Genomic DNA, 17,268 nt, shown 5'->3' with positions numbered 1-17,268 from the left:
CAAAGTAAACAGTAATAAACCTAAACTCATGAAGTTCATTTCATCAGAACACCAGACGACCGTTTTCCTACAATGTTCCCCTCTGAATGCAGTTTCTCTACTACAGTGTCTTAGTCTTGGTTACTTTTGTTGTGATTTGTGTCTTGTGTGAGCTTAGATATATATAAACCTGATGGCAAGCTAGCAAATTATACCCAGGAAATGTACATTTCAAACGTACACGATCCAGTCAGGATGTCAAACTTTAAACAGTTGAAGCTGAATGAAAACAGAAGTAGCGACGCATATTGCCTCTGCGGTGAATGCGGTGTAATTTATCATTCATCCAGGACGTGGTAATTGTAAGTGCTCAGATAGGAAAAGAAAAAAAAAATCTTGTCCCATTTTCTTGCTTCTTGAATAAATTGTTTTCCATTTTAGGCTTACAATGTTAAACCCGTTGTCACATCGTTTTATCTTTTATCTCGCCACTCAAGTTTGCAAATCTGAAAGAACATCAAACTCGGATCTGAACTGGAAGAAATAAATCCAGTTGAACATTAAGTCCTGGCATATGCATAAAACATAATTTATGACGCTCCCTCATTATGTATGATGCATGTTTATTGAGCTGAAGGGTGTAAATATCAGCGAAAACCTGACAAGTTTAGGCTGAAAGTTCAGCACTCTAGACATATTATTTGTAGAACCACAAGTGATTCACATAGTTTTATATTTTTTGTATGTTTTAGTTTTTTTTATTCCATTTTATGTACTGAATGCATTTTATATTTTACATTTAGGTCATGTTTAAATGATGAGTGATTCCACACTTGTGTTATGGAACTAGTGGATATAGAGTATCCAAGAGTTTCAATTGGAGTAGCTTCTGAACAACAACAAAAAAAAACAATTTCCCCTGAGGAATAAATAAAGTTTATTTTTGATTCTTTGCTCAATAATAATTAGATGAATTATTGAGATTAGGTTGGGGCCACTTCAAGCATTTGCCATGTCGAGGTGATATAAATTACATGAATGAAGATAAAGCTTGTGCGTGAGAATTAAGTGAGGTTAATAATTGGTCATGGTTGCAGATGCAGTGGTGGTAAAAAAATACGTCCAAATTGCACTATTCACATCACAACTTTTTTTTTTTCCTGCAATAAATCTATAGCTGTCTGAATTAGCTAGAGAGCAAACTACACGTATCACGCTATCTGATGCATAGAGGACGATCTTGGAGCATTTTCACTCGAATTCAAATGTCTTTGCATGTTTAAATGTGACGTCAGATGGACGTATAACTTTAACGTCTCCTCTTTGGACCAGCCTCTGTCTGAGAGTGCCGACGGATTTAAAACATGTCAAAACGCTATGTTTAGAGAAAATCCTCTATGTTTAGAGAAAATCCTTCTGCTTTAGATTCTCCAGACACGTACGATAAGATAATATTCTTTCTACGTTCCATTGAGTTATTGTTTTGGAACGAGTGCAGAGCAGAAGAAAGAAAATCGGATCGAAACGCAAAACACTGCACCTAAAAACATCCTTGCATGGACAGATAATGGTCTCTAAATTTAGCGCGGCCTCTTGGTCGGAGTCCTGCTGGGTGCCTTCCAACAGGAGCCGCTAATCTTTGAAAATTTCACACAAAAAAGGGGAGATTTACCTTCACGTGCTGAGTATTGTTTAGCTTTGACCAGAGCTGTGGTGTGTAAAAGTTTGGATCGCAGAAAGGAATTACAAGCATGTAAATGGATGTCTAAATACTGAAGAGGGACACTAACTACCACTAATGCTCAGTTTACAAAGACGCTGTAAAGCGCAGAGGAATTATTCACAAACCCGTCCAGGTAGTTTCCCTCCAACAAGTTGACCTTCACAGAAGACATGCTTGTTAATGATTAATGACAAGACGCATCTCCTCTGCCATGCACTCGCCTCGCTCCCCGTGAGGTTTTGTGTTTGAACACACCAACAAGAGCTCTTCAACTAAAAATATAATTATTCAGACCAATACTGCAGATGTAAGGAGACAGAAAACTCTCATTTTGTCTTTACATTGACTAAAGATTGGTAGACACATCTTTGCTTCCAATAAACATCTTGAACCAAATCTAACAATAACTGCAACAGGAATTGTTTAAAAGTATTTATTGGGGAACAAAAAGGGCTTTCAACCAGATGATGATGTTGTTGCTAATCACATAAAAAAAAGTCAAAGTATAAGAAAACAGAACAATGAGCAACCAAATCACAGTTAGCAACGATAAGCAACATACATTATTCAACAACACATTTAAATTTATACAGTAGTGCATCTCCAAAGCTGCTAACGAGCAAAAGGTAGATTTTTAGATCAGTTTAATGTTGGAAATGATTCTGGTCCTTTTTTTTCAAAAATAAAAGCTGAAAAGGAAAAGACTTCTTAAACACATCCTACTTAAAATGCATTTGTCATCAATCTAGTTAAAACAAAATGTCCAGGCAGTGCTGAGCAGGCTGTTCGAGAAATCTTTGCTCCACTGCATCTAAAGCAAGTCGGGAGGTGCAGACCTGTCCTTTTATTTTGTTGGAAGAATGCTGAACGTATCCACAAAGCTTAGCATGAGTATCAGTAAGAAGTGTAAATGACAGTGTCATCAGCATATAACTAAAACACTGTTTAAATGTACTCTGATGACTTATCTGCTCATAAAGAATATAAAAATGTGAAGACTTGAATCTTGTGGGAGTTCCCTATGGACTTGAAGTAGTCATCTATGCACATAAACACATCATAACCACCTATGATGACTTGTGTTTTTGTGTCAGTAAATAACAGAGGAAGGCGAAGTGCAAAGCACTCTTTTCATTATGAAACGTTTTACTGTGACTGAGCCGCTCTAATGAGAAACAAGTCCTGAAGACAGCATGTTAAGAGCATCAGAGCTAACTAGCTTAATTGAAAGAACCAGCGTACCGCCTCAGTGCTTCACAATATCTGACCTTTGCATAGTTTAAATTACACTCAGACTGAGTCCTTTAATTGTTGACATTTAACCAAACAAACTAAGTTTTCCGCTGCTAAAAAGCACCAAGTAGGCATTAATATTCAGCTGGGAAACGAGCCACGGGTTCGTCAAAAACAAACCTGACAAATGCTTGAGCAAAGGTTAAGTGCATAACAAAGTTAAGATTTAATTGTTGGAGGTGGAAGAGCCCAGAGTTTTTCTTTTTCAGAGTAAATCCAAATGAGAATCTGACAGTGTTTTCTATGGCTTTTTCCTTCTTACAGTTAATACTTGGATGATGAGCGGGACGTCAGGTGAGCACATCCATCCATCAGTCCAATCACGCATCGATCAGCGCTTCACCTTGTTCTTATTTCTTGACAGCCTCTGACACGTTCAACTTGGAGCCCATTACCTGGCAGAGGAGGCTCTGCAACGAGTCTCGTCTCCGGTGGGAGGTGGAGGTCTGCGGGGAAGACTTCAAGCGGGACATGGCTCACATAGACCCGGAGCAATGGTGCAACCTCACATACTTCATGAGGTAAAACGGGATTTGAAGATAGATTGTTCATTTCATCATGCCACACTATAATAAGTGAAAGTGTGGCTCAAAGCGATCAGTAATTGATATGTAATTCGCACCTCACAGCTGATGGATGAGGTAAGGAAGGGGAATGGATTAAAAATCCTGCTATCCTGAACACTTTGTTCTCTGAGCCATTTTACCCAGAAGGAGGAAATATGCAGCTAACATTAGGAAATCTCTATCATTAAAGGGTTCCTCGTATTTAGGTATGAATTACAGCAACGAGTGCAGTCTCTAGAAACATTGAAAACATGAAGGGCAGTCAAGAACCTCTGGTGAAAAGCTTCAACTTGACATCGTTGTTTTGCCCTTGTCTCACATTGTGCTCTGTTGCCACCTCATTCTGAAGTAAACAAGGCTCAGTAACCTTCCACATGATGTAAAAGGACAGAAAAAACCCCCTCAGTCCTCCCTAATTGCTCACCAGTTCCCCTTTAATGCCAACACAGCTGCTGTAGGTCCTCTCAGATTTAGCGTGAACACTCTGGGAGGTCTTCAGCCCCGTACACCGGGCAGCAATACAATTAAACCAGCATGACGCAGTACTAAGGTTTTCTCTGTGCCGAAGTAGCTCTACTTTGGAATGACTCCTCATTGGCCCATATTCTCACATTCACCTTTAATGACCTTTCCCCCCGTTTTTTTTATGTTTTCTTGCATGCAGGCACTTGATGGTGGTCTCAGTTTATTTATGTACTAATACAAATATCTGTACCACGCAATTATCTTTTCATATTTCATCTGCACTGCGTGTCATGCTGGATTACTTTGTTCCTCTGGATTCTCGGTTTGCAAACTTAGCAAGGCCGTACATCTTGCACTTTTCAAAGAGTTAAGAACATGGGTTATGCAAAGTTCATCTTTGCTGATGAATAATGAACTAAACATGAAATCTGGGTTGAGAGACTCATGAGCAACATCAGACTATGCTAAAGTTTTGAATGTGTTTAGGCTTGCTGTTCCTCCAAGTCTGTGGTCATGATCTTCAGCATGGCCAAGGTTGCCAGACGCAGCCTTAGACATGCGGTGAAGACCTCCATCTCCTGGGAGAAGCTGATATTCCCTCAGATTGAAAGAAGACAGCTGAGGTTGTTCAGGCTTCTGATCAGGATGCCTTCCAGGCCTCCAACGCAAACATGCCTGGAAAATCTCCTTTTGGATGTTTTCCAGGCACGTCCCACTAGAAGGACTCCAAAAACTTGCTGGATGGACTGTATAGCCCTTCTTGTCTGGGAACCCCCTGGAATTTCCCTGAATGAGCCAGAGAACAATGTTTGGGAGAGAGAGAGATGTCTGGGTTTCCTACTGGGTGGTTGTAGCACTCAGATCTGCTTAGTGAAAGAGCACGGCCTGCTTCCACAGCCCTCTCCGATCTCCAAGAAGTTAGAGCTCATCTATCGACTAAAGTTGGCAATCGGAACGGTTGGAGTTGTTGAACAAATGTGGGTAAACCTGCCCACTAACTAAATCTTTGCCCGGACCGTGTCCAGAATCTTTGATGGAGATATTCCATCTCAGCACTCGCTTGTCAAGAGAGACAAAGGAAAAAAATGATTCCAACTAGATTATGCTCTTATCCATCATGCTAGTTCCTTAAGGACAAGGCACATAACCCCAAGTGAACGACGAATTTGTGTATCGGTGTGTGTGAACAGATAAATACGGCTCTATGAGCGCTCTGCATGCCCAAAAAGTCTTTTTGAATCTTTTTCAAATTTTTCAACACGCGATCCTTCTATTACCCTCCTTTTCTTGCATTTTGAATCTTTTCAAGTTGCTTTGCTTTTTATGCTAATAAAACCTTTTTTGGCACATTTCTTCTGGAAGAATTTACCATTGCAGTTTATTTTGTCACTAGCCTTTGTCCCTCTGTCGTTATACCTGCTCCAGATGTTTAAGAGGTCACTTCCAGAGGTCACTTTATCATATGCTAATGCAGACATTGAGGGAGAACTCCAAAGTTTTCTATGCTTGTTCTCTATAAATGCCTCATGCACTATGCAGTCATGCACTCATTTTCCTCACAGATAGCAGACAATTAAATGAAGGCAGACACAATCACTTGAGCTTTAATTACTTTTGGAGGCATTCATTGCTGTCTAACCTAATTTCTTATATTCCTAGAATAAATTAGATGGAGTTACATGCTTCGGCCTCCTTTGAGTTCCTGAAAAGATGTCAGTGCAACATCGTCCATGTGACTGGATTCCTAAAATTTAATCTTATGTCTTATTATTCCAAGTTAAGTTGCTGTATTTGTAGTTTTCTAATGACAAATACAACCAATGGCCAAATCACTTCCTTCCATGTGTCAGATTGTGACAAACTACAAATGTGACTTATTCTTAATGGCTTTCTCTTCATGCAGCCTATCATTTCGGGCGTAAGCTCGTGTTTTGGTATGTTTACAGTTGTCCTATTTTTTTTTCCAGATGGTGGATTAAACCGTTAAACTCTGTTAGCTGTTGATGTTGTTTTATAACCTCACACTTCTTTGAACTTCTCCACAACTTTCTTACTGACCTCCCTGTTGTATTTCTCGTGCTTCCTGTTTTTTTTTTTTGCAGAACAGCTGGGTTTTATACTGCGGATAAATTGCACACATGTGGACTCTGTTTAGTAATTAGGTGAATTGTTGGATGCAAATTCACACCACAGTGCTCGGTAATATTTGCAAAAACACTTGACAGTTTGTATTTTTTCCTTTCTCCGACTTTACAAATATGCGCTGCTTTGTGCGAGTAATAGTTGTAGAATTTTGTGGTTGCAAATCAAATGTGAAAAAGCTTAAAGTGCCTGAATAGTTTCACAAGGCACTTTATTATTATCATTCCTCTTTCGAGAACTTAATCACATCCCTCAAGTAGCTGTCATTCCTGCACTGTGGCATTTTATGAGAAATTTTGACCGATCAGGAGACTAACCACTCTGTACTTCCTGCAGTTGGTAAGATGTGTGTGTGTGTGTTTATGAGCAGTGGGAGGGTATGTTTCCCAAAACTGGATCTCCTTTTCACGATCAGTATTTCTCCACCATCTATTTGTGTCTATCTTCATCCAGCTTTTAAACCTAATTCCTCCCTTCCACCTCTTGGCTCTCGTACTTTTGTCTAAACTCCAAACTCAGAGCCAGAAGTTCAGCTCTATTTGTGTGGGGTAAATTCTCAGAAAAAAACAAAAAAAAAAACATTTACCACATTCACCCATGACATTGTTCACTATTTTGCAATCCCATTGATTTTAAGAACTAATGTTTTATTTAAATTCGTGGAAGAGCAAAACATAAGTCAGAGGGGGGTATCCTCAGACTGAGATCTCGAGTTGTGCAAGCAAAAGATACTGAAAATGAGGCTGAATGATAGATATTTGATTATAATTGAGCTATAATTAAGCATGTTTATTATCTATAAACAAATGTTCCACATGACACTTGACAAAATTACTGATTGGGCTTTCATTGTATAATAACTTTGAGTAGATATCACACAATTTTACGATCAAACAAAAATCTATAATTAGGCCACCTGCTGATTTTTACAGTCAAAATAAGATGTTTTTTTTGGACTGTTAGTTTGATCCTGGAGCAAAAGTTCAGAAAAAAAAAAGTTAAATTTTGTTGTAGTTTTTTAAGTAAAAGTGCAGAACAAGTTAACCTATACCTTATTATTCTGCTGTCTATTAACATAATGTTGAATGGGACACTTAAATTAAATCAGTAAGCTGAATTAAGCTAGCTGGTGTTGGTTACTAAAGGTAAATGTGAAATTGCATTACTTTAATTATACTGATGAGTAGCACTTCTTTAATCTTCATGTTTTTCACAACATGTTTTTGGGTTTGTCTTTATTGTGTGTGTCCACAGAAGGTTCTGACATTTACATTTGAAAACTGTTTTCGGTAAGAATAAAAACGATCAAACCTTGTTTGGTTGTTGTTTAAATTCAATCTCAAGGCTACAGTGAATGTGAAAAGGTGAAAATAAACATTATATAATCAAAAGTATTGGGTCGAACACATGAATTTAAGTGACATCCCTTTCATCATCGATACAATTTAACATGACATCAACTTAGCTAAAATCAGCTAAAATGTTTCAAGCCTTTCAGAAAAGCTTTCTCTAATGTCTAATAGTGCACTTATGGGAATTGTTGACCACTTTTCTAGAAGTGGACTTGTAAGGTCAGACACTGATGTTGGATGAGAAGTACTATTTTCCATATCAAACTCTTTTATTCCTCTTTTTTCTTATTGATCACCAGGCTTTTCTTGCAATTTGGAAGCATGAAAATGACCAAGATGTCCTGTTAGACTGAAACATTAAGCTCAAACTTTACTCTTGACTGTGAGTTAGGTGTCGTTCTTGCAACTTCTGGACTAGGAGGCATGTTCCTTCACTTTTAAGGACACATGTTCACGCCGTCACTGTTGTGCATTTCTTGTATATTTGTTTCTGGACTGTTACTGGAAACCAGAGAAAACCAACCGAACCAGCTGGGATTTGAACCCATGACTCATAACTTTTGCTCCCACTTTATTGACATGAATGTGACTGCTTTGCCAGGACTTTTACATTTTTAGCCCCCGTAGGAGTTAAAAGGAAGGGAACAGTGGAAGGAGAAGATGGAGGCAGAGAGTGATGTGGAGGGATGGGGGCTCGGAGAGCTCTGACCCTGTTTTACTGAGAGGCAACCACTGATAACTAAACGCTCATTCTGTTGTTTAAAATCGGGAGTACCAAGCCTGCGCCACTGGATAGACCACTGGCAAAGTGTGCACGGTTGTTTCTGCTTCATTCATTTTCTTCACATTGATTTTGCTCCCAGAACAGCTGTCGGTGGTGGAACCATGAGCCTTAATGATGCGCACGTAGCTTGACTCTTCAACACAGGTGAACTGTCCAGGTGGGAACCAACACCGCTCTGAAGTCATTACAACTTCTTAAAGTTGTTGTTGGGTCAAAAACAAAAAGCGAGTATCTGAACAACAAATTGATAATCCAGCTTTGTTTGTGCTTGGATCAGCTAAAAAAAAAAAAAGGATATCTTTGAGTAATCTGGAATAATACATGTGACAACTATAGAAGAAGACTGTGACTATAATATCTTTAGTTCTTCTAAAATAAACACACTAACCCCTTATTTTAGGTATGCCTTGCTAGTTCGGAGTAGTTTAAAGTCGCATTGATCCTCTGAATTCCTCTTTCCTCAGTGTGAACTTTAGCAAGTTTTCAGGTCTAAATGCATTTAATTGATCCTCTCCGATCGGCTGATTCTCTATTTAGATTACAATTGAACTAGTATGCCTTTTAAAGTGTTGGGTCCTATTTTATAAATAATATGAGGCAGAAAATGGACTATTGATTTGAACTTTCAACACGACAAACACAGCAGAAACCCCTCTGTGCCTCGGCCTCAAGGACCATCATTATTCAAAAGTAAGTCATTTCTTCCTCTAGCATTTTTCTTTTCTCGGTGCCCCTGAGGGAAACTGTCCACTGAACAGCTTTGAAAGATGTAACCTCACTGCAAAAAATGTAGCCTGTTCTCAGCATTTTCTCAAAGACACAAGGGAGACACAGGATTTTATGATTTGTTTCTACTAAGTATTATTAGTCCGAAGCGTATTCTGGACTAACGGAAAGAAAACCTTAGCTATTCTAACAACCAAATTGGAAAACAGACCTTTGCTGTGAGTCTTTAGAACAATGTAGGTTGCCTTCGCACTGAATTAGGTCCACAACACGGCATTTGAAATCTGCCAGAACGTGAATGTTCTCTGCAGAGTTTCTATAAACGTGGCCTGTGCCCACTGGTGTAGATTTGTCAACGCTGACTTAGAAAAGAGCAGCTCGTCCTGCTGGCTTCATGCCGACCGAACCGCGTCTCTACAGGGCTGGCGGCGATCCAGGCGTTTTATTGTGTTGCATTTGGCACAACAACTGGTGTCCACATGTCATCCTGCATGCAACAATTAGATTCCCCGCACTTTGACTCGTTGCACGCTGAACTCCTCATGGAAACACACTCCCAGCTGGGGGAGAAGCATGCACAGCTGTAGATCGCGCATATAGGCCGGTTGCTGGGAGATGGAAGGAAATTGTTTTCCATGCTGCTGTCTAAATGCAAAATATATTTGTCAAGCTGGAGTCTGCAAAAAAAAAGTGCGAGGAGCAGCTCGTATGGAATATAATATCATTTTGGAAATACAATTTAGCAGCGTGACTAAAGAATAATCTAATTTAGGACTCTGAGCCTCAGAGTGTGTGATCAGCTCAGGGTATTCAGAGGAGAAGACGCGGCGTCGTCCCACTTTTGTATGTAAATGTGCAGGAAGTATGTAAATAGAGGAAACTCGCAGTAAACCTTTGTGGGACAGTTGATAAAAAAATACAGATGCAGTGAAGCTGAAACTGATTGTGAAGAGTCACAAACCACTCAAAGGTCGCAGAGAAAAATCCCTGGGCTTCTGCCCAGGGCAGAATGCTAAGCTACACATATAGCTTAGTATTGAGGAGATGTAAACAATCATGGAGGTCCTGCAGACTGTAGGGGCATCTTTAGTATTTCATAAGTTTATGATTCATTTAAAACCACTATAGAGTTTTTGATCCCAAAACTCTATATTGGTCACCTTTTTTTCTTTTATTTTTTTACCTATTTATAATCTCTTTTTCTGGAGAGACCTCAGTATGAAATATAGCAAAAGAAACATATAACCATATCTATTAAAAGAAATGATTTCATTTTCATAATTTACTCAGGTTTCTTACAACGTTTTATTGCTACTTTTTGAGCAGCCGCTTGGTGCAACGCAAGTAGTTTTGAACATATTATATATATATATATATATATATATATATATATATATATATATATATATATATATATATATATATATATATATATATATATATATATATAAATAATAATCCATGTTTAAATTACACTGTTTACTAAAGCACACAGAGAGAATGAATCCATGAACAAATTCTTATTTTCTAGTGAGTACAGCATAAAAAACGCATTCGATTGTTTTCTCCTCCCAGCTGACTGTCGCATGGCGTTCTGAATGTGTTGCATAATAACACATTTGGGGAATAACTTTTAAAGCCAGTGGATCCCGACTGTGTGGCGTTCTGCTTGCAACTTGATCTACACCTGAAACCTCGATGTGTTTTTCCGTCTGTCTTTTTCAGTTTCATCTGCCAGTCAAACACACACCGAGTCTCTAGGTGTGTGTGGTCAGTGGTACGAATGGCATCAGTTAATGTCATTAACCTGGCTGAACATGACAGATTAGGCACCTAACGGCCAGAATGGCAGCTTCTAGTTTTACTACTGATGACTTCATGCAAACATAAACTTGTTACATTACGTCAAAGGGATTCAGGTTTATCTGATACAGTTGGAACAGCGGCCGCAGTTTGACGTCAGAGCCTAATTTATAGGTCGTATAGAGGACAGCAGTCTAAATGTATTAGTTAATATGATTAGTCCTTGGCTTCAGGGTTATGGCTCATGTTTTCTATTAGTGTTATTTACAAACTGGGATAACGCCTATAAAATGAGTCGCAGCTTTACATAACGGTCTAGATGTAAAACATGGATTCAACATGTTTTACTCAACAGTGCAGTCCCTTTGTGGGATTCTGTGGGGCTTTTTTTTTGTTGTTTTTTTGCCTCTGAGACGCCACGCCGACGTCCCTCAGCACCTGACGCACTCTGTGGGCTTAAAGCAATTACTCCGGACTAAAAACGACTGCAGAAGCGTTGTCTGCATTGCCGTCAATAAGGCTGAGTCTATACGTTTAAAGCTGACATGTTGCACATGTTCAAGAGGAAAAGAGTCGATAACAAAGACGCTGGAGCGATTTACGCCGCTGTCCAACCCGTCAGTGAGGAAAGTAGTCATTGGCCGTCCCAAAAGTCACAGAATGACATCATTTCCTGTTAGAGAGAAAAAAAGAAATGTGTTTACCTGCCACCATTTTTAACAATTTATATGGAATAGATGAACACCGACTTTTGTTTAAAACTTGCATTTTTAGAGTTGAACAGACTGTCAATCAACATAACTGTAATGCATGACTTTGTTTTTTTAAATAAATAAATAAATAAATATGAACATTAAGCACTTATATAGAGTCACATGTTCTTCATATTAATATTTATAAGTCAGAAAAATGGCTCAACCTCGACCTGCCTGTATCTACAGCTGGAGCAATAATTAAAAATAAAAAGTTGAAGACACCTGGAACTGTGACAGACGGGGATGAACGACGTTCCAAGTTGATCTTTTCTCCACACACAGTGAGAAGGATCCTAAAGGAGGTCAAAATAAATAATGAAAATAAATTAGTAAAAGAAAAATCCCACAAGGTCTCTTTTAATTTAACATCTTTACTGGGGTTGTTTGTTTAATTAAACAATGTTCAAAATAAAGGCTAACATGTTTTACTACATCTATACTGGTTTCACATTTTTATAGCAGCTGTTGTTTATAGCAGCGCATGTTGTTTAAAATAATGTGATTTTTTTTACTTCCACAGTAATATAATGACTCAATTTCCTTTACATGGTTTATTTTATTTGTTTTTTGCTTTACTATTCTTTGTGGAGCTTCTTCTCAAAATTATTAATTCACACTTCTTTAACTGTCGTTGCAGATTAATTTGCGCTAAGCTTGGTCAGACCAGAGATTCATATATTTTTTTGTGTGTGCTTCAGGTTGTTGTTCGGTATAGAGCTTAAGCAACTTTCACTGTATGAATGTAAATACTAAAACAATGAACTGTTTGATCTGCCGAGAGTTTTCATAAATATGTAATATTTATTTATTTTTGGCAGGGATTTTTCCTTTCTAATTCTGCCTTTAGCTTGCCAGCTCAGTTGTTCACTCATACAGTGAATGATGCATAAAATGATCAAAAACAAACAAGAAGTGGAAAAAAACGTGAGCTGGATATATGCATGTTCAGCCTCCTTACTCTGATACCCCCAAATACAAGCGAGCAGCTGGTGTCAAACAAAACATTATAAAGCCACTATCACAAATCTAAAAAGGCAAAACTGGTTAAAATCACTTAGATTTATTAGTGTATAATATTTATTGAATTGCACTGTTGCAATAATTATCAGCGCTGTTTGTTTAGCTGAACAGAGGCGAAATTTGTCTCAGAGACACATCTCAAAGAAGCATTCCATCCCTAAAACACCAAGCTGTTCCTTTTTCATCTTTGCTATGACTCCTTTATGTGACGGCTCACGGATGTCAGACTTTTATAAATATCTCAGAACCTCTGGCTTTGAGCTGATCCAAGTGATGAAGACAAGACGTTTTATCTCGAGGTCCTAAACTGCAGCTCTGTGGCTGCTGCTTTGGACTTTAACGGAGAAAACACCAGCTCCTCTATAGCTGGAGTTTGAGGATGAAGAATTCAAACCGAAGAAGAAGGAGAAGGAGAAGGAGAAGGAGAAGAAGGATTAGGTCTGGCTGTGTGTAATTTATCAAAGCTGAGCTTGAAAGGCTTCAGGGCACCTCCGATTAACAAGGCTAGTGGTGCAAAAAAAAAAAAAAGAAAGGGAGTAAATAGCAACACATCCCTGGTCACAAAGATGGATTACTTACTAAATCCCAGAGGCTGAGGTTAATTCTAGCTAAACAAAAGTGAGATTTAAAGGCCAGTTTGACAATTTTAAGCCTGCATAAAACTCACCTTTATTCTGCAACTGTGTGTTTTTGCGACGTTTTGCGTTAATTGTCTTTGTTCTCTCACCGTCTCCGCAGCGAGTATCACCTCTTCACGCTCTGCACAGAGACCAAGGCCCAAAGCGTTGACTGCTACTGGCCCAACCCGCTGGTGGAGAGCTACATCATCCACATACACAAGCACTTTTTCTCCAACTGCACAATAGAGGAGGTGATATGGATGGACCCGCCGGACGACACGCTCACCATCCTCATCCTCATACCGGTTTTCCTCACCTTGGCCATGATTGCTCTGGTGGTCTGGTGCAGCAAAAGGAGCGATCTGCTGGCGTAGGACATGAGAACACAAGATGGAAAGGAAAAACTCAAACGAAGGACCAAAATCTCTTCAATTTGTAAAATAGATTTTTTTTTGGGCGGGGGGATTAAATGGTCTGTTAATAGCACAGTAAACTAACTTAATCTCTTGTTACCAGGGGTGATGAAAAGCTCGTATGTATCAAATCGTAGATCTTGTCCCCTCTGAGGCATTGTACCATGTACCAATGGCTCGTGTGTTTCTCTGTAAAGTTGCTCACTCTTTTGTTCAAGTGAAAGGAGTTGAGGGCATATTCCAAATTAATCCCTAATCTAGTGTCACAATACAAGAGAATTTCATTCATAAGGAATTTGACATTAAGTGTTCACTTCTTTTTCTCGTCCTTGTTCAACATAAGTGCATATTTCCTGTTCAAATTCATTTGGTGGGGTTATTTTAACAGCGTTGAATTCAGTGTTCTGAAAAGATTAAGGTGTTAATCTCATTGCTAGATTGTGTGAAATTGGAATGAGAGACAGGAATTTCATTTTATAATTTAGCATGTGTTCAACATGAAAATACTGATTTAAGTCAATTGAGACTTGACTTTGGTTTAAAGTGGCGATTTGAATTGGGGCAAAAAAGTATTTAGACTTAAATTGGACTTTCCCTCAAATAGTTGAGATCTGACTTGGACTTGTCCCTAAAATAGCTCACTTGGTCTTAAGACAAAAAGATTTGAGAACTGAACTGAACTTGCCTTCAGAGACTCAATAAATGTTATTTTTAGAGCAATAGCCTTTAGACTCACCTCTAGAAGACTCAAGCCTTGACTTGGATTTGGAAGAAACGCGACTTGTAGACGCCTGTGGAAGAAATCAGAGCTGATGTATTTTTACACATTTGAACCAACCAATCTTTGGTTCAAGATTGGACAAAAATATTTTGACTCCATGCATTTGGTATCTCCTTACAATTGCTTAACAAGATCAAAGAAAACAAATATTGTCTGAATGAGTCGTAAAATGACGTTTTCTTAAAACCACTACTGTGCTCACTTGAAATGAACAAACAAGATCAGATTTAAGCTTTAGAGAGATTATTTTTTATTTCTTTTATGTTTTTTTTTTTTTTTTACCAAATGTGACTATTGAACTTGCGGTTTCTGTGTGTCTACTGTCTTTATGCTAACCCAACCAGCTTCCTTGAGGCTTTCCACGTTGAGACTTTAAATAATCAAACTCCTTGGAGGTGACAAGGACGTGGGTTGTCTTGATCGACCCTCACTCACTGGGTTGATTTGCCCAGAAGGACAATTCTGTGCTACATTCTCGAAATCTCTTGGACGCAGACTTTTGACCCTCGAGATTCCTGCCGGAGAACTGCATCGCCGCTGAACACCAAAGCATCCGAGAGACCGACCTCTACGCCGATGGGAGATCTTAGTCACAAAGGATGCTGTATTGAAATATTCTATCATCGCACTGTATGGTTCCCTGGAAGGAAGCCAATGTTGGGATTTATACTATTTCGAGGAATGCGATGTTTAGTCTTGCTAAATGACTGAATGGATCTTCACCACTGGAAAGAGTAAATGTCGTAATGACAAGGGAAACACTGCGATTTATATATTTTGAGACTTGAATTTTCAGTTGAACGGATCCCCAAAAGTCTGTTTTTGTAGCAGTGTAACTTATAACATGTTGCTGTTGAAATACTAGTGCTCACAAAGGTGAGTTATCGATAGAGGCCAAAATCTGTCTGTGCTGTCTACTGTATCTTTATTGCTTTTCCACTGTTACTCAGACAAGAGATGCACGCTGTCGGTTTACCACAGAACAACCAATTATTAATTTGACTCCCTGAGCCTTTTCAGACCCAAATAACTCTTAACTGAAGTCATCCATGACTCTTACGCCATCATTTTTGGGTATCTTGGTAGTTCAAGTGTGATGAAAAGCGTCCAGCATAGAGAGCTTTGATTTAATGTCCAAAATTAACTTCTTTTTTTTTTTTTAAATCTTATCCACTCTACTACAAAACTGTAGTTCCAGTAGGATTAGCTCATTGCTAGCTTAGATTAACAAAAGATAAATCACACTGAATCTGCTCTCTCAAACTAAACAGAGTTTGAGCAGCAATATGTTTTTGCTGCAGATTTTTATGAATCATAAATTGTCCGTAGCTGCAAATGTACGGTAACCTATTTTTATGACTAGGAGAGCCATGTGGGAATTTGACTTGGATCTAAATCACCTTTTAAACTGAGAATCTGACATTTATGTGTAATTTTGTGTTACCAAAAGTTTATAAATGCACACTTCTAACTTCAAGTGAGATGTAGCATAAGCTAGGCACTTTTCTTTATTCTGCATCAATGAAGGATCACTCTCTTTCAGTAAGCGTAGCTTCTGGAGCTTTGAACAGAAACCATTAATACCTGTTTTGGAACCATCAAGCATTTTCAACACTAAATTGTACACTGGATATAAATGCCTGGCATAACTAAAAGCAGAAAGTCAGCTGGTTTGTCATAAATGTTTGATAGGACACAATGACATTTAGTTACTGATCAAACAAACAGAAAAAAAACCTCTGTCTCAAAGTCTCTGTTCAACTCCACACATTTATTTTGCAAAGGATTCAATTTTCCACTTGGTTTGTGCTCAGAAACACAATCAAACTTTTTTTTAAAAATCATCTTTCCAAGGTTTAAAATTGATCTTAAGAAACTCAATTTCTGATGTTATGTGTGAATCTGATATCTGGAGATGATTGTCTTTTATAGAAACAGACAACAGTGAAGCCTCTTTCAATCGTCCTTGAGCCTTAGTCTGCTTTTGTCATGCTCTAATTCTCTTCTTTAATTTTTGATGCTTATGACAGGGTAGAAGACTTTTTCAAAACCGTTTCAAAGACCATAATAATGTTGTAGCATTGGCCATAATTTCTCCATTCAAACACATTTTTGGGACATTTCACCAGGGAATAAATCTTTCTGGGTTTTTAATTGACATGAAGGAATTTTTAAGTGGAAAATCCCCAAAAGAGGAATAAGACAAGGAAGATTATGAAATAAACTATATATTTATTTAGCTGTAGGTGTTGATGTAATAAGCTGAGAAATATTAACATTTTTCTAACTTAATTCTTGAGGTGTGATATTATCTATTTATATCTTATATGAACTTAATGTTTGTTAATGCTTCAAGGTGTGCTTTTGGTGACCTTTTCTTTTTCACAAGTTTTTACACGACGCGTGAAATCTGCTTGCTGATTTGCCTTTGACCAGCTTTGCATGAAGCCCTTTGAATGGGAGGATAGTGTTCAGGGTACAGCAGTGTGTCAGAGCCACAGAGGGAAATGAGAAGCAGGACGGATAGGGAAGGGGTAAAAAAAAATAAGAAACTCCCCTTGAAATGTTGTCTTTTCTAAATAAATAATAAATAGTCATGTTGTGATGTGTCTCATTTGATTTTGCAGTTTATTTGTTTTCAGAAAAATAATAAGCCACATGCTTTTTTTAATGTTACATCCTGATTAATGTTGAATTGCTTTCTGCCGAAGAGCTTTTATGAGATAATCGTATTACAAGATGTGTTTATGTCGGGTCAGGAAACGGCAGCTAACATCTCTGCGGACACAGACTGGTTAGGACTTTACCTTCTAAAGTAGAGAAAGTGCATGGCAGTAACCAAAGAC

General features: G+C 38.3%; 1 protein-coding gene across 2 annotated transcripts in view; it reads left to right on the top strand.

The window, feature by feature from the left end:
- Positions 1-17,019, top strand: part of LOC103482308 (receptor activity-modifying protein 3) — a 37,279-nt gene extending 20,260 nt beyond the window's left edge. For both annotated transcript variants that reach the window (XM_008438398.3, XM_081602024.1), the window contains exons 2-4: positions 3,260-3,289; positions 3,360-3,516; positions 13,347-17,019. In XM_008438398.3, the coding sequence (XP_008436620.2) occupies positions 3,260-3,289; positions 3,360-3,516; positions 13,347-13,602 (443 nt within the window). In that variant the 3' untranslated portion in view covers positions 13,603-17,019. The remainder of the gene's footprint in view (positions 1-3,259; positions 3,290-3,359; positions 3,517-13,346) is intronic.
- Positions 17,020-17,268: the final 249 nt, after the last annotated feature.

The sequence above is a fragment of the Poecilia reticulata genome, chromosome 20, assembly GCF_904066995.2.
Source record: "Poecilia reticulata chromosome 20, P_reticulata-male-v2, whole genome shotgun sequence".
NCBI classification, from domain to species: Eukaryota; Metazoa; Chordata; class Actinopteri; order Cyprinodontiformes; family Poeciliidae; genus Poecilia; species Poecilia reticulata.
The sequence above is the reverse complement of the archived record's forward strand: the minus strand, read 5'-3'. Positions and strand labels throughout refer to the sequence as shown.